Source organism: Drosophila yakuba, chromosome 3R (genome assembly GCF_016746365.2).
Source record: "Drosophila yakuba strain Tai18E2 chromosome 3R, Prin_Dyak_Tai18E2_2.1, whole genome shotgun sequence".
Lineage (NCBI taxonomy): Eukaryota > Metazoa > Arthropoda > Insecta > Diptera > Drosophilidae > Drosophila > Drosophila yakuba.
This window is the reverse complement of record NC_052530.2, coordinates 3,579,849-3,597,421: the sequence shown is the minus strand read 5'-3', so window position 1 is coordinate 3,597,421 and position 17,573 is coordinate 3,579,849. Positions and strand designations below refer to the sequence as shown.

At 40.3% G+C, this 17,573-nt stretch overlaps 2 protein-coding genes across 32 annotated transcripts in view; one reads left to right on the top strand and one right to left on the bottom strand.

Moving 5' to 3' along the window:
- Positions 1–17,573, top strand: part of LOC6535385 (TLD domain-containing protein 2) — an 84,470-nt gene that overhangs the window by 42,136 nt on the left and 24,761 nt on the right. For 8 of the 29 annotated variants that reach the window (XM_039375572.2, XM_015191621.3, XM_039375571.2 and 5 more), the window contains 2 exons: positions 15,690–15,793; positions 16,863–17,150. In XM_039375572.2, coding sequence (XP_039231506.1) covers positions 15,690–15,793; positions 16,863–17,150 — 392 coding nt within the window. Of the gene's footprint in view, positions 1–50; positions 465–758; positions 1,262–8,159; positions 8,210–11,000; positions 11,073–15,689; positions 15,794–16,608; positions 16,796–16,862; positions 17,151–17,573 lie in introns of those variants that run through there. The other 21 variants (XM_015191630.3, XM_002095999.4, XM_015191642.3 and 18 more) reach the window with 8 other exon arrangements.
- Positions 13,726–15,641, bottom strand: LOC6535386 (probable mitochondrial import inner membrane translocase subunit Tim17 1). 3 transcript variants are annotated; one of them, XM_015191645.3, is made up of 3 exons: positions 14,736–15,641; positions 14,268–14,464; positions 13,726–13,986 (listed from the first exon to the last, which is right to left on the bottom strand). In XM_015191645.3, exons 1-3 carry the CDS (start codon positions 15,055–15,057, stop codon positions 13,930–13,932), a joined length of 576 nt encoding a protein of 191 aa, XP_015047131.1. In that variant the 5' UTR covers positions 15,058–15,641; the 3' UTR covers positions 13,726–13,929. The 3 variants fall into 3 exon arrangements, with proteins under 3 accessions (XP_015047131.1, XP_002096036.1, XP_039231510.1); XM_002096000.4 differs by having other exon boundaries at positions 13,726–14,204; positions 14,736–15,634; XM_039375576.1 differs by having other exon boundaries at positions 13,726–14,464.

Below are 17,573 nucleotides of genomic sequence, written 5' to 3'. Positions count from 1 at the left end.
GGGGCAACGCTTGGAAGTAATTGGAGCGCGGCAATTAACAGCCAAAATGCCATAGCCATGTTTTCGACGATAATTAATCGGTTGGAGTACTTGCAGCGCCTAACGGCTAACGGTCTAAGTTAGCAGTTAGTACCCAGTTACCAATTTATCCGCCCGATAATTGCCCTCCGATTGCATCCGAATCGAGAACTTAGCGCCCCGCCATGAGCATCATCGACAGCGGAAAGTACCGCTTGCGCAAGGACTGGGCCAGCGCCTCCATCCCGTCCTTGGTGAACATCGACGAGCACGACGGCGACTCCGGGGACACGGAGGTCAGCCTCAATGCCACGGCCCCTCTGCCTCCACAGAAGCCCCCGCGGCGCAGCTCCCTGGCCCTCGGACTGTTTTCCAGCAAATCTGACAAGAACCAAAAGCGCCGCAGCTCCATAGCCGTCTCCTTCCTGCGGCGGGATAGTAGTAAGGTGAGTAGGATGCTCTTATAGTAATATTAATAGTATTATTATATAGCACATGAAACTACATTTTTGAGAGTCACGCACAAATCGGCAATCCTTGATAAAGTCGATTTAAAGAACAAATACATACATATATATTAAAAAATATTCAATAAGTTTCCGATGTGATTTTTTTGTAAATTTGTAATCTAAGCTGTTAAGGAACAAATTTTATATAATTTAGATTTTTTATTCCCTATACTCGCCTTGGCTCCACCAAAAAGATGCATATCAACTAACCCATTCCTTCATCCCTTGCAGAACTCCACCAAAGACTCGTATGAATCGGCTGTGCGCAGCGAGAAGTCCGATGGCTCCGGCACACCCACCAGCCCGGAGATCGTGTACAGCTCCGAGGAAAATATCCGGGCCAGCTCCCCAAACGATCCGGGCAAGCAGACCTTCTTTGAGGACGGCAGCCAATCGCCGCGTCCAGTGCTCCAGGGGCTGAACACCTCGTACGAGGGACCTCAAAATGACCGCCAGAGGCGCAGGCGCAGCTCTCTGCAGACCAAGCTGGACCGGCATCGCCGCAAGAAGATGGAGTACATCAACCAGAGGAGCCTGGACTCCGGCATGATGTGCAGCGAGTCCCAGAGCGACCTGACCAACGAAAGCTTGGCCGAGGCGTCCGGCAGCTTTGCTAACGGAAACGGAAACGACGACGAGGACGACATCATCGATCCCAGCCACGGGGAGTACTTTCCACGCGAGAAGCGCCACTCCTGGTGGAACATCTTTGTGCCCGACAATTTTAAAAACAGGTGCGCCCTCTCCGTTCGTTTGATTTTAACCAAACCGTCTGAGTGTTTAACAAGCGCCTTGCCAAGTGACTAAAATGCATCGATTGCGTATGACTGCCCCAAACCAACCAACCAACCAACCAACCCACCCACCCAATCTGCTCTCGCTGCGAATGAACTAACACCCGTCGAAAGTGTGATTAATTGCCGGCTTGAAACACTCCTACCCCCGAAACTCACTCTTTCAGTTACATTTCCGGTGCCCCTGCCCCTGGGCCTAACTTTAATTAATGCGAGGCGTCGGAAGGGGAGACATTTCCTCAGGGGAGCTCTTCCTCGCAGCCGGATCATTGCCGGCAGAAACTCTTGATTTGGGAATTGAATATAACGATTCACTCACTCTCCGAAAGTCATTCATCACCGTCGAGGGTTCTAATTAAAAATTTCCGATTCGTACTTTTTGAACGGGTTTCGATGGCTTATAGCCACAACAGCTCGCAACTGACCAACGAACCAATCGCCAAGTCAATTCACGTTAACCATTCGATTGAATCTATCCTTTGTAAAAGTATTTAAATTAACAAACGCGAAAAAATGGGTATAAACAATTAACAAGTTTCCTAATAGTTTAAAAATCACCAAATCCAATCCTGACTCTAAATTAATATTCCACTATATTCCATTACAATTGTTCAACTATATAGTACAATCGATTCGACTTCCTAGTTCGCAAACAAAAATAGAAAGAAAGGAGAATTGTTGCTTCGGTGATATAGGCAACTCCTAGCACCTTCTCCTCTTCCCCTTTAAAAATACCTTCTCTTGGAGACCTTCACTGGGGCTCTGTAGGGTTCATTTACTAACTGCGACCCGCCGACTAGGTCAAGTCATTGCCGTTGCTCAGACGCCCAACGGGTTCTTTGACGGACGGATCGGAATATGAGCGTCATTATGAACATTATTAGTATAATTATTATTTTAATGGTGCTCGAGTCTTGGCCGCCGGCAAGGCAATTAGAGCCGGAATCTCCTGATCTAAATTGGCTGATGATCAGCGCTGGAATTGTGAGCATCAGATTATAAATATTGCACATCGAAATTGGTATTTTTGGAGCAATTTGTGCTTCCTTGAAAGCACACAATTTTTCGGTTGTTCTCGCCATATCTTACTTTTAATTACCCAGCATATTGTTTTTCCGTTCCTTGTCATACTTTGCTCACATCTCGAATTCAATTTGAGACTTTGCCTGTGCTTCAGCCTGTGCAACTGCCTTGGTTGCATTTTAATTATTTTTGATTATTTGTGATTGTTTTGTTTTCATTTTCTTTAATTAAAAACCAGATACAATGACAATTATTGCCCGAAAGGCATGGTAAACAAACCTTTTCGGTAAAAAAAATTGATGAGCAAACGATACGAAACGATTGCAAGCATTTTTCTTTGTTGCCAAATTAGCAAAGAGCAAATGTTGGATATTACTTATTCCTATAAATGGAAACCTTGCCACCCAGTAATGCAAATTAGTTACAAATCAGATAGGGCTTATGTCTTTTGTATATTTCTCTGTTTTACGTAAGCACTCGGGAATAAATAAAAAGCAGCGTTTTACAATTCGCAATGTCAATAAAACTTGTAAAGAGAATTAACGAAGCGCAAAAATTTAGCGAACAGTCCAACGGAATGTAAGCAAAGGCAATAACATTAATTGGCCATATTTGCCGCATTGGTCGCCCCTTTTCCCACATCACGTCGGTACAAATACTTGTATATATATATAGTAGCTCGATTTTTAACTGCCATGGCAGCACGTTTTTATTGCACGCGATATAGATCTGATTGATATATAGTTTACACTTGAAAAGGCGTTCAATTTAAGCAAAGGCCCAATGGCACCAGCTTTTCGAATTCTATGATCTATTGGTTATCAGGCTTTTGAGGTTAGATAAAATTATAAATTTTTTCATATTTTTTTCAATAGACTAATATAAGCAACCGCACTTCAAAAATATAAGTTGGTATATGACCAACTTTAGAAGCTAAGCTTGAAAAATATCCAATCATGCCAATCGACAGTACTGGTACTTTTGTCGACTTTTTTCATCAGCATCCGTTGAAAATACCGACAAGCTCCCACAAGCTGCCCACTCGAAATTGTTAATTAAGGCCTGGTCCCAACGAATCCAACAGCTTCCAGTCACAAGGCAGAATTCGGATCACGTGAATATTTGCTTAGCTTGGAGACTGAGTGTCTTTGTGGTGCCAACTTGGCTTCTGTTTCAGCCCGCTGTTTATACAAATACGAGTTCCATCAGTCGGGCTATCACTCACGGGCAATCGTCCCATATGATGTCTAGACTTGGACTCAGTCTTTCCGAGCTCAAGCCTGGATAATGCCCTCACAGTACACAGTTAACTATCACAAAACTATCAGCAAATATTTGATCGGTTTATATGCTTGTGCGACTGTGTGAAAACTACATAGATCGTGTGATATAGATATGTAGAGGTTCTTCTGACTTTACCTCTATTGTGCACGGTGTTTTAGAAAACAAAGCAATAAAATCAAATCGACTGCATAATAACAACCGTAGAGCTGTAGTGCAAAGGTGCAGTACTTCACTGAATAAAGGGGTTTGTGTTTTTTTCTGCAAGTGACCGTTTGGTGTGACATACAGCTTAACTACACAACAATTCGCCCTGCCCTTTTTAAACTATAAAGTTGTCACAGTAAAACATGTTAGTTTTCTGCTTACAAATTAAGTAATAAATCAAATCAAGTACCAAAAAATTAAGCCATAAAAATAAATAACTTAAACAGCACTTTGCAGAACCCTTTATTATAACCGTGCGCTAAACATTTAACACCTTGTCATGAGCATTAACACCTGTTACTTACATTATAAGTAGATTGTTTAAACTTGGGATTCTACCTTTGGTCTGATTCACTCTCCAAACTAAGACCTCACGCATAAGATGTCCTGACTCATTTCTCTATAAGGTACATACATAGATCAAGAAACGTTTGTTGGTGGAAAGAGCCCGTCAACTCCACTCTTGAAAGTGTCTCAGTATCAGATTTGAGAAAGCCAACGCATTCTCAACCCGAAAGTACTTTAGCTTAGCAAACTAGCACAAAAACAACCGGCAATAAAACCAACACGGGAACCCTTTAGCACAATGTTCGGTTACAAGTTCGTATATATAAATCCACTACTCGTAACGCCCATTTTAAACACGTCGAGGGTTTTATAGAAGAACACAAACAAAAGTAAATGCAAGGGAAAACAGTAGAGTCGAACGAAAAAGTTAACTCAAATTTTGTGACAGGTACTTGGCAAACACGATGCCTAATAAAGTACACTTTATTATATTGTTTATAATCAAACGATTTATGGGGGCTCGGGTTCGGCTGGCCTGACATTTTGGTATCAGCATTTTTCTCTTTATAGACGCCCAATATAAACCCAATTAAATCGTAATTCATTTTTAGACCAGCACCTGAGCCCGACCCTGCCCCCACCACATGTACATACTATACGTATTCGTCATTTGTTTACACTGGGAATTTTAAGCCTTCTCCCATACATACGAGTATATAAGAGTCTAAACAAGTTAATGTTATCCAATAAGCTGATTTGCTTTAGTGCTAATCGATGATCTCTGGGATATTAATTACCCAACTCCCAAGCGGAGAAATTCTTCCAGATAATTAATATTGCAACTAGGTAATACACTTAAGTTCGAATGAGGGCCCAGACAGCTCGACGTTGTCAGGCGGGTCTCCAGTGATGATCAGGTGTAATGGGATAATTGATCAGAAAGAACCGCTTGGGTTTTTGACGTATATGCTAATTTTCCAGAAATGCGGCAATTAACCCGAAAAATTACAATCGAGTTAAGTGTTATTTAAGTGAGGGGACATATTGAAACTAAGTCGCTGTGACCTAAGAACTATTATTCTAACCTTTCACCAGGAAGTTACTTGGCAACTTATTAAAACCGAATAGTCAAGCTATTCCACTGTAAACTAACTAAAGTTACTTAAACATCCTAGTTCATATCGCTATTTGACATTATAAAACGAAATTCCCTTCTCACGTTAGTTGGGCAACAAAACGGGGGTTCTAAATTATTTTAGCAAATGTTTGCTTATATTAAACATATGGTAACAATTAAGGAAAACGTAACCTCATATTTTTGCGAAACTGCCGCAATATCAACATGAAAGTCATTCACTAACATAAGTCAGAAACTGTTCTTTTGATCAGATAGACTACTTAGATTATTGTCATTTCCTATTAAGCATAATAACTAAAACAAAATTGAGATTGAAATAAACGATGTATCTTTGAGCTGCGGTCAATTAAGACCTATGATTTATAGATATCTATTTATAGATATTTAGTATGTATATCGGCGGGGTATTCGAATTTTTCCCAACTTAAATTCCAGTCTGAATGATTACGTGCGTGAGTGCACAAAGTCCGCGGACGGAGAGGCCTTTATTGCGCTCCGCTGGCTGCTGATTTGATAAATGAATGGGTATAGGTACGTATACATATGTATGTATGTAAAATGTCGGAACAAGAGGGCAGTGGAGCACATTAGTCTCCATCCAGAATGATAACATCCAGAGCTCATGGCATTAACAATGACAGAGCCCCAGACCCATGGGATGATTTTTATTTTGCGTCTGTCAGTTGGAAATGAAACTCGCGACGTGAGACATTTGAACCGATCTCTCCAGAATTCGCGGCTATATCGAAGCGCTCCCGAAATATCGAAAAATCGTAATTTTATGCAAATGCTAAGTGGCAAAGTGTTTAACTGACTTAATTATAACTCATAATTTATATACAATACAAATTGCTATGTATTTATTGCAAGATGTGCAAAGCAATGAATAAATATTCATTACATTTAACGACGCTCTTTAAAACCAATCAAATGCAATTTCTTAGAGCCTCTCGCTCAAGATGGAAGCCTCAAGTGAAAATCATTTACTCGATGTACTCGTTCAAATTAGAATTCATTGTTGATTGAGGAAAATTTGTCCCATTCGGATCGGGCTTTGCATTCGCTTCAATTAGATTCCCGCTTTGTTCGATGCCTTGTTTATTGGCTGCTCGTGTTTTTCCTCATGATAACGCGGCTCTTATCTTAATTTACGTAAAGCAAGTTTCAATTCAAATGAAAGATAACAGTTCTCAGCCGTGTTGTTGCCGCGTCAGTTTGTGTAAATATTTTGAGTTTTGCCCAAACTGGTTTATTGAAATTAGTGTGTGCGCTTCTAATTCTGTATTTTGCTCGTGGAATTTACAAAGTGAAGGTCAGTTAAGTCAGTCGAAACAGCAGCTCAAACAGCTTCTAGTGCGTAGACTCTCTTTTTTTGAATTGCTACATCAAGGGGCTCGTCTGTCCATCCAAATCCCGAACTCTTTGGCCAGGTGTCCATAGCAATTGCCTGAATGAGCCGCTAATGAAGACGGGCTGACGATTCTAACAAATTGTAAAGCAAAATTATGGCTTCCATGCTAAATAGCTGGCAAACACGACACATCCAAACTAAACTTATTTGAATACCGATCGGGTGGACTGATATACGCGTATACTCAGATACAAAAAAGTATCAAACGAGTTGCTGATGTTTTTATATACGACGCCGCTGGCGCCGAGAATTTAAAGGCAACTGACCACAATCAGTCGTGCTCACACCCGTGGGTATTACAAAAGTGATATAAAATGCAATTAATCGTTTCAATTAAGGCCAGTCCAAAAGCGCTGCCTTGCAATATAAAAGTGCGACGACTGTTTCCTCATCTGCACATGACTAAGAACCCGCCCGCTAATTTAAATATTTGCAAAAAAAAAAGTTTATATCCAAATAAGAGGCCTCGTCGTTGACTTTTTAACTTTCTTTCTCCCTGGCAGCGGGTGAAGGCCAACCTTAACCCACATCCATGTGATTCATGTTGATTTTTCGGAGGAGGATTTATTTCAAGAGCAGATTAAATTAGGTTTTTGGATATCATCGCCACTAGATATTCTTTAAATTCATGGATGTTTTCGCACAATACCATCATGCTCTCTAACTTTTTAGCAAAACCACTCTGAGTCAAACTACTTCCATTACGCAATCCTCACGTGCTGACTTGCCCTTGAATATGACACATTTTCTGATGCAAAAAGAATAGCAAGACAAAAGCAAAAAGTGTCAGCAAATCCAATTAACCTTTTTCTTTGCCGTTGAGTTGGTAGCAACGGACGGGCAAATACAAACAACATTTCACTCGTTTTATTTTTCCAGAGCAGCCGAAAGCCAAGGCAAACAGAGATAACAATGCGGCATAAAAATTCTAATTATAAGGCGGATGGTGAGAGGGGGGTGGAGCCCAAAGAGGCAATTTAAATATGACAATCAAAAGTTGGGCTGTAGGCAAAGCGTAATATAGAGTAATATCAAAATCAAAGACGAAATTAATTCACGTGACACTGTTTAGAAGACAGCCGCTGCAGTTGATGTCAGCTGTGTTTGGTTGCTGATAAGGGCCGACTTTGGGGTTTTATATTTGTATTTCCTTGCTCTACGGCTCCTTCGACAAGCTAATTAATTTTGTCATCAATATTTTCCACCTCCCATAGCGGTGACAGCCAAATTGAATCATTAAAAGTCAACAGTGTCAAGTGAATTTATCTTTTGCTTGTTCTAGTCACCCACCCCTTTTCTCTAACTCATCTGTCAAATGGCGGGGCTATGATTGATCGCCTAGTTAATCGGTATCCGATATTTTCACAAAACATACATCAATTTCCTGTAATTATTTTAGCCCTAGTCTACAGAAATTGCATTTAGTTTGGGTTGATACGGTCTCTACTTTAGTGTAAACAAAGTAATGAACTCAGTGCGAATACCTAAAGTCATTTGAATACACAATGCAAAACGTTATACTTACATCGCAATATTATTGGTAAGCCCACATGCGTTTATCAAACAGTTCCATTAAAGATCTTTAAGGGGTTTTAATTCAAAAATCGTATGACTAAAAATCGCGAATTGATTGGCAGCCTTTGCTCTGAATTCGTATCTTTATGATGACTGATTCGATAAGATCCCGATCCTTTGATAAGATGGCAAACATTTTGTTCAGCCAAGTTTGACAAATTGTTTGCTAGGTGCGTGAGGTCATCTATAAATGCGGACTACAAAATTTAACTAGTCTTTAATTCGGGGACCATTACACTATATCGTAAGATCTAGAAACAAACCAGAAAGTATGTCTTACGATAAAAGTAAATCCAAAAGTATGTCTTACGATAAAAGTAAATATGTTGAGCCAACTTCCTGTGGTTAAAAACCAGAGACCATTATAATTACGCAGTATAAACATGATCTTAAGTACGTACACATATTCCCCACTAGGCCATCATGGAATCCCCTTTTTTTGCTTATTGAGTTTCCCCTTTTTGGCATTGTGGGTCAATGCTAGGCCAATCCTACAAGTTTTGTAAATTTTGGATTCATTGAATAGACTGGCTGATTATTATACCCGTTACTCGTAGAGTAAAACTAGAGTAGAGTAGTACTAGATTCGATGAAAAGTATGTAACAGGCAGAAGGAAGCGTTTCCGACCATATAAAGTATATATATTCTCGATCAGGATCGATAGCCGAGTCGATTTGGCCATGCCCGTCTGTCTGTCCGTCCGTATGAACGCCGAGATCTCAGGAACTATAAAAGTTAGAAAGTTTAGATTTAGACTCCAGTGACATAGACGCAGCGCAAGTTTGTCGATTGCCACGCCCACTCTAACGCCCACAAGCCGCCCAAATGCTACCCACACACATTTGAAAAATACGTTGATATTTTTTAATTTTTTTGTTACTCATGTAAATTTCTCTCAATTTGCCAAAAAAAGAAACCCGTTTGCCACGCCCACAAAACGCCAAAAACTGTCAGTGTTGAATGTTCTCCTTTGAACTTTCACTAGCTAGTAACGGGTTTCAAATAGTCGGGAAACTCGACTATAGCAATTCCTCTTGTTTTTCATTACAAACAATTACAAGTCCAACCTATAAATCGGCTGTATATATATTTCTGTTTTCGGTTGATTGAAGTGCCGGCCATTTCATTGTCCCATTTAACAATGCCTTTCGTGAAGAGTTCCTATTTATTTTCGCTGCTCATAATTGCCCCAAATTTAGATAAACTGTCTATGCCAAACGGTTTGACCGTGGCCTATATCATAGACTTTTAGGCGCTTCGGATTGTAACATACTTATGCAAAACCTTCAGTTCTGACAATCTCAACTGAAATAGTCGCGAATTGTGGGAATTTTATTTGCACTCATATCATATCGGTATATAAATTGAATACCCTTGACAAGCTAAAGTATATTTGCACGTCGAGTTGGACATTGTTATACCCGTTACTCGTAGAGTAAAAGGGTATACTAGATTCGTTGAAAAGTATGTAACAGGCAGAAGGAAGCGTTTCCGACCATATAAAGTATATATATTCTTGATCAGGATCAGTAGCCGAGTCGATCTGGCCATGTCCGTCTGTCCGTCCGTCTGTCCGTCTGTCCGTCTGTCTGTCCGTATGAACGTCGAGATCTCAGGAACTACAAAAGCTAGAAAGTTGAGATTAGGCATACAGACTCCAGGGACATAGACGCAGCGCAAGTTTGTCGAATCATGCTGCCACGCCCACTCTAACGCCCACAAACCGCCCAAAACTGCGACGCCCACACTTTTGAAAAATGTTTTAATATTTTTTCATTTTTGTATTGGTCTTGTAAATTTCTATCTATTCGCCAAAAAACTTTTGGCCACGCCCACTCTAACGCCCACAAACCGCCAAAAACTGTCCTTCGCACTTACACTGGTAGGCACAATTATTTTGACGAAATGTTCTATCGTGTTCCTCAGTACTCTTTGATCAGCAGCTTTCAAATAGTGCACAAAAGTTCATAAATAGCATATTATTAATAGCATATAAAAAAAAGTAGCAAGAGTTTTAGTTCAAGCTGATCAAAGAGTACTGAGAAACACGAAAGATCATTTCGTCAAAACAATTGTGCCTACCAGTGTACACTAGCTGAATAACGGGTATCAGATAGTCGGGGAACTCGACTATAGCGTTCTCTCTTGTTTTCAACAAGATTTCGAGTGCGTAGAACCAAACTGATAGTATCAACTGATTGCGTACAAATGGTAATTCTCAAGAGCATTTTTCTGAGTACTGGTTCTTAGCATTTCCGAAAATTCATTTTCCAGGGAAAATACAAACTAGTCAATCATGTAAGATGTTGTTAAATATATACATATATAAATTAAAATAGATAAGCCAAGTGTCCCTTAATTCCTTCCTACCTATTTCTACGACCTTACCCGACTGTTTTCTGAACGTGACGATTCCGAAGCAATAAGCTCATGTCGAGTACATGTATCCATAAACATATCCAGCGGCAGAAAGCTAATTGACAGGAGGGCTTGGGGTTGGGATTATTGAGTTCCCAATACTACGTGTACATTCCGTGAATCGGCGTTTGTTAAACAGCGCGAACAGGCCAGATAGACTCTTTTGCTGCAGTGTGGGTGTATTTTAAATTTACCATTTCGTAATTACATATTTATTTACCTTATTGTTTCTCCATTTATTTCTTTGGACCTCCCGTTTTGTTTTGGCACAATTTTCCATTTAATTGGTTTTGTTCGCCTGCCCCGATGTGCTCCTTATGATTTTCAAACGTGCCAGGTCACGTAGGGCTAGTCAAGATGTTTCCAGTTTGTCACGCAGCGTTGACAATTTGGCGATTCCCGTGCGCAGGTAAGTTGCAACTAACACCTAACGATTCCACCTAAGTCCACCTCTCCCCACTCAAAACACCCATCCATACAAATGCAAATGAGCCAGAGCCGCATCAGTACATAGCATGTATGTATGTAGAAAGAGCCTTTGACGCACCTGCATGACATAACTATAGCGCTTACCGCCTCCTTATGTTTTGTGAATCTATGTATCTATGTTGAATGTTGAATGGCCCGACTGAATTTAACACACATTTGATAACCCATTTGTAAGTAGATTTAAGAAATAACGATTTATCTGAATTTCAGCGAATTGTAACCATAACTGAGCAGCCCAATTTATGAACATTCAAAAAACCGATTGCCACAGTAAATTTATTTTGCGGTCTGTAAGTAAGGAGGGCCAACAAACTAAATCGAAATCGGCAGGCCGCAAATATTTATAATTTATAAGGAGGGCGGCCAGCGTCTTATTAACGAAATTTGATAATTTATTAGTCGCGTATAAGCGTAAATAAATGGCTGATGTTCAAGTGATATCGACAGATAAAATCAGCAGTTTGAAGGGTGTCAGATAAGGAAGTTTTGGAAACACATGAGAGTACGTATTCCATTTTGATAATAAATAGAATTGCCAGGATGGGAATATTCTCTCGGCCTACTCACAAGAAGAGGCCGCAACTTTTGATGACTCATGCCGAACAAGAAGACATAAATATTGAGCGCACTCGCTTTATTTACCATTTCACAACTGCAATAATCGCAAATAATTCATGTTTTTGTTCGTCGCACATTACGTATACGTAGCGAAACTGAGTCACTCGATGCGTGGGGAAAATATAAGTAAAGTAAACACTCTAGGTAACACCCCCGTGGGTTGTTGACACTTGGCCCGGTGGAATTGTGCCAGTAAAATGCTACTGCCACTTCTGTTTTTTCGGTGCTCATGCCACTGATCGCCGCCCAGGGCCACATTCCCGAAGGTAAACAATACTCAAGAGCGATAAGATACATGTACTATGTACATATGTATGGCCCAGCGATCGAGCCCTGATTGACTTCCACTCGGCAGACTTGTTCAAGACCCCCTGGCCAAATATGACTCGTCGCATTGCTGATACTCGTATTTCGTGTGCAACTCGTATAAGTGCACATACTTTGTATTGAGGCTTATGGGAAATATGGAAAACATAAGGGGATTACTCAAAGCACCCATAGGTTGTTTTACCATATCATCCATTTTGTGTGTCCAACTGCTTTATGCGGAAGCGTGTCTGTAGCACTTTAACTACTCGTTGGCAATTGGTTACAGTGATTAGTAAAGGTAGATGGTAGATGTTGGGAATTGCCCAGTGACACGGCATGCAGAGGTCGCAGAAAAAGATGTCTTACCTTATAAATATTCCTTATTATGGTTAAGAAAACGCATTTTTGTTCTTATAGAAGCCTGCGCAACCTATCTTTTGCTGACCTCCTCGTCAGAAAAATAGAAGAATGCAAAAAATGATTCGACCTCTGAAAATAATATGTGTGTCATTTACAATTATTTAATAATTATTCATGTTTACTTGCCGAGCAAAAGCGAAATATCTATACATGCCATTTGAGCGCGAAAGCCAACTGTGCAAATAGATTCCAAAGCCTCAGTAGAACTCAATAGTTAAAATCAAACACAGTTGTTCCAACCAGACTCGTGTTTTTGCAATGGTTTTCCACGCGAAAAGGCCTATTCTCGGTGCTAGAACGAAGCCTAGAAAGGTTTTTTCAGCTGCGCAGCTACTTAACGACATTCCATGGAAAATTCTCATTGGCGAACGTGGGTAAATATGGCTAGGAATTAAAAATGTGGAAGGCAAATATCGAGTGGCGACAAATATGCGTTAAATAATTATTTAGTATTTGCCGCCGTTGTTTATCTGCGAACAAAGGCACTTTGCATGCGCCTGCTGCCAGTTGAAAACTTCAGTCCACAATTATTCTACGCGCTCGCGTATTTATTTTTTATCATTGATATTCAATTATGGTTATCGCCAATTGCGCTAATTGGCGACACAGTGAAGAGACACGCACAAATAAACTTTTTTTACTCTCAGTGGAAAGGAAAAGAGGAGACCCGTGATCGGCAGAAGGAAGGTTTCTTAAACTCATATTTATCAATATGAATATTTATTATGAATATGTCGATTCGGGCATTTGGTTGTCATTCACTTTGCTGTAAAGCAAACTAAACTATCTTGGCAACGGAAAACCCGCCCGAAATTCTAACGGAAATTAGTTTTGCCAATCAAACGAGAACGCAATAATATAGAAAAAGGCAGAAAAAAGAAAGTAGTGCTAAATCGATGTAATTAAGATAAAATAAATTGCAACATTTTAAAACAGGAACGATTCAATTTTCAATTTATTAGAATGTAATATTATACAATTTACCAGGTTTCTTTTCGGCATAACATTAGATAACAACAAGAGAGAACTCTATAGTCGAATTTTTCAACTACCTTACTTATCGTGACTTAACTAGTGGGAGTGCGAGGTAAAAATTTCAAAATGTTCGCATATCGATTGTAGGGAGCAAATAAAAAATGAAAAAACGGAAACGCTTTCTTTTATCTGTTATCTAGTAAGGCCCTTAACCACACTACGAGTAACGGGTATGAAAACTTCAGTTTGGATTATAAAGTAGAATATCCAGATATATTAATGCTTAGGTGCGAAAGCCTTGCTCATCCATAAAGGAGCCAATCTGATCATTTATCAAGGCGGTACTGAAATTATTCTTGCTGGCCAACTTCAGGCTTGATCCAAGGAACTTTGGAGGAGGAAGCCCTGAATAAATATGGAATTTCAATTATGGAGCTTTGAAGCACACGCGCCTCTCAAAAAGCCACAATACTTCGGCTGGACTTCAGACTGTGGATATAAATGTGCCGAACCTAACAATAAACGAAGAAAAAAATATATTAATGATTCTAAAACTTGCACTGTACGACAATTGAATTTAAATTGAAATGGGAATGCCGCCAGTATCAGATTTCAACAATCAAAGCAATCTTTTATAAATTGGTATGCAATCGTCGATCCACGTTCGCGGATGGATAACGACGACTAGGCGATGACGCAGCGAAGAATTCTACAATGCCGAAGAATCAATCTATAAATAAAAGAGTGCGAGTGGTGGAAAAAGGGCTATTACTGAGCAGGAGATTTCACTTACCGGTCCATAATTCGCTACAAAAGAAGAATCGCCACTATGCTGCCGTAAAAACTCCTGCTTATGCAAGTCCTGTCGCTCTACGGGCGACACCTGGCGGTAGGAATACGCCGAATAACGGGACGCCGCAATGCCCACGCCCTCTATAAGGGCCAGAAGCGCTCCGCCCACCAAAGCACTACTTAGCATAGAGGTTAGTCCTGCGGAAGAGATCATATATATCTCAATATATCTCAACTATCTATTTCCAAATGCCATAACATAGAAAACTATTAATAACTTCCTCTAGAGATGAGCAAGAAAGCAATTATTTGTTTATTATAATGCCGATTTAAAAACAATTTATAGCAATAATAATACATCAGAAAGAAAAACAAGACAAAAAGGTATCTAAGAAAAAACACTGATACTAAAATCATTTTCAAAACCCAGTCTTTATTACTCAATGCTAATGAAATGTAAAAAACTCACCAGTTCGAGCAGCGAGAATGCCCCCGGTGGTCGCACCACTAATTATAGCGTTCCACGGATCCTCCTTCTTCCGGAAGTGAACCAGTGAACAGTCGATGGCGCTAAAGGTTGCGCCCCATACCGCAAAGTTACCTCCCACCAAGCCGGATCGAGCTCGTACCGCCGCCAATCCTCCGCTTAACCGGTATTTCAGGCCGGAGGGAGCGTTCCGGAAACCCTTGATCGCCTGGAAGACTCCTCCGCCCAGGGCACCCATTCCGAAGGCTCCACCACAATCCTCTACTATGCGAAAGGGACAAGGCTCCCGACTGTACTCCGCCATGTCAGTTGATTATAGGATTCAGGATAAAATTGATAGGGTGACAGACACCAACTAGCCAGCTGTATAGATTGCCAAGTCAAAGCATATTTAATAATGCATAAATTCAGACTTTCACTACCAAATGTAAGGCCAATAGAAACTTATTAGGCAATTAATTTTTTTCTGTCGAACATTTTGAGATGAGATCAGAAATTAGAAACACTCGACAAGTATGTATGTTTATAAACGTATTTTCCTTCACAACAAATTTTTGTATGCTTTTCTGAGTTAATTCTATCAATCACTTAAGGACAAGTCACATGAAAAATCTTATTCTATAATTCTCGCTAAACCATAAATGCTAATCAAAAAAATCGTTTAAAAAGAACATATTTAATGCGTCGTTTTGCCCTATTTGGACACACGCTGATCGTCTAGATAATCTTTACAAAACGATAGCAAATTCACAACAAAAAGGCTGAATTAAAAAGGCAAACAGGCCGCCAATAAATAAATTGTTTTTAACCGGTTATGGTCACAATTCGAGCTGGAAATTTGTAAGTGATAACGATCGCAATAGACTGCGCTCCGATCGCCACAAGATCAAATATTCCGTTCCTCTCGATTTTAAAACCGATTTCTGACTTTTCCAGGAGCAAATCGCGAAGCGTGGATCACGGCCTGGCGGCTCCATTCGACTTGGACTCGCTCCGCTCCAAAGTGGAGCAGCGCTTCGAGAGCGTCGACAAACTATCAAGTAAGTGTTTCACGCGTCAACTAACAAACTAACATAAATAAACCGATGAGGCTCGGTAGGAATAAATTAGGTTGGGGCAGCAGCAGACGTATGTAGAGTAATGCAAGGCGACCTTTCCGAATTGTACAATATTTTCTTTGTATTTCTGAAAACTGATACTTATTTCTGGTAGGAACCTTGCCCAGCTTAATCCCCTCGTATCCACAATTTTCAATTTAAAATAGTTCGCTTTAAACTTATCCAATAAGACAGAATGTAAAATGTGTGTAGATTTTTCAACCTTACACTAGAGGTAAAGACGAATCGGGTAGGATATTCTGCCGCCAGGTGCCGCTGAGGCTCACTTTCTATGTAAAATAGGTGTAAATTGCAAATGTAATGAAACATTTTTAATTATTTTACAAAATCACATTTGCATTTCTCATCAAATTATTAAATAGTTTTATTTAATTCAATAATTATTTTTTTATATAATAATTTTTACTTACTGCGTCAAAGCATACAAACGTAAGGGTTAAGTGGCAACATCAATATTCGACCTTTCCTGTTATCGATCGTTATCTAAGTGCAGGTGGGGGTACCTATAAACTAAATTCTTATCGCTCCTTTCCGTATCAATAGTGAATAGTTAACTTGATAACACAGTGTTTTGGCTGCGATTGTCTTTTTGCCGAGCTAGTGAGCTTTGAAACTCGCACGGCACGGTTGCAGAATGTTAGGGTTTGAAAATGCGCGCCCAAACTAACAGCGCTGATTGTTGTGACAGTTCGAAAAAAGAGATGAGGCAGCACTTTGAAGGATAGAAGATATCTTGTGATGCCAGGCCAGAAATGGTGGAAGCGATTGAGATATACTGGCACCTGCCAACCAACGAGTTTTCTGTTATCTATCTCTGCCGGCAACAAGTTTCGCCCACAAGTGTGATTTACTCCCAACTGCGACCCGATGGCAACTATTTCGAGGTCTTCCAGCAGCGTGCCCCAAAAGAGCCCGATCCTGCGAGTACAGAACTGCGAGCACGTGCCTCCAGCTATACCCTTATTAATTATTATTTCTTTTCGTTCCGCAGGGCAAAAGTCTTCATTGCCCACCATACCCACCATTTCCTACACCGTGGGCAATCGCGACACCCTGACCTCCGTGGCCGCCCGGTTCGACACCACGCCCTCGGAGCTGACCCATCTGAACCGGCTGAACAGCTCTTTCATCTACCCGGGCCAGCAGCTGCTGGTGCCGGACAAGAGCGCCAAGGACGACGCCTTCAGCAGCTCCACCAACGACGCGGACGGGGCCAGTCTGTCCGGAAAATCAAGTCCGGTCGAGCGCAAGCTGTCCGCCGACGAGAGCCGCGAGAAAGGTAAGAACGGAAGCTAACCCAGGCGCTGCTCCGTGGAAATGGTGCAATTGGTGCGTCGATAGTGAAGCGTTTGCCATCATCGCTGCTTGAGTTTTTTGTTGCACGAGTTTAACATGCGTGTTCCTATATTCAGAATTAAAAGTCCAAACTCTTATACTTTTATGTACATACATACATACATAACTAGACGCGCGATTGATAACATTTTGCTTATTTGATTTTATTTATTTAAATTTCGTCGTTTTACTAATAATGTTTTAATGCAATTGAAGTGTTTGGGAAAATTTACTAAATTGAAGTTATATGCTCCTTATTATTTTGGAAAAAATATTACTCGTACATTCTTGTTTATTGCATTACATTTTAAAATACTTTAAAAACCACTTAAAAGACACACACTCGAAGATCTCAAAAATGTTTAGA

What these genes read in the sequence shown, in the direction of transcription:
- LOC6535386 (XM_039375576.1), bottom strand. Translation starts at nt 15,057, where the DNA reads ATGGCGGAGTACAGTCGGGAGCCTTGTCCCTTTCGCATAGTAGAGGAT. An exon ending in CATTCTCGCTGCTCGAACTG is followed by an intron (nt 14,465 to 14,735) that starts GTGAGTTTTTTA and finishes TCTCTTCCGCAG; the next exon opens with GACTAACCTCTATGCTAAGT.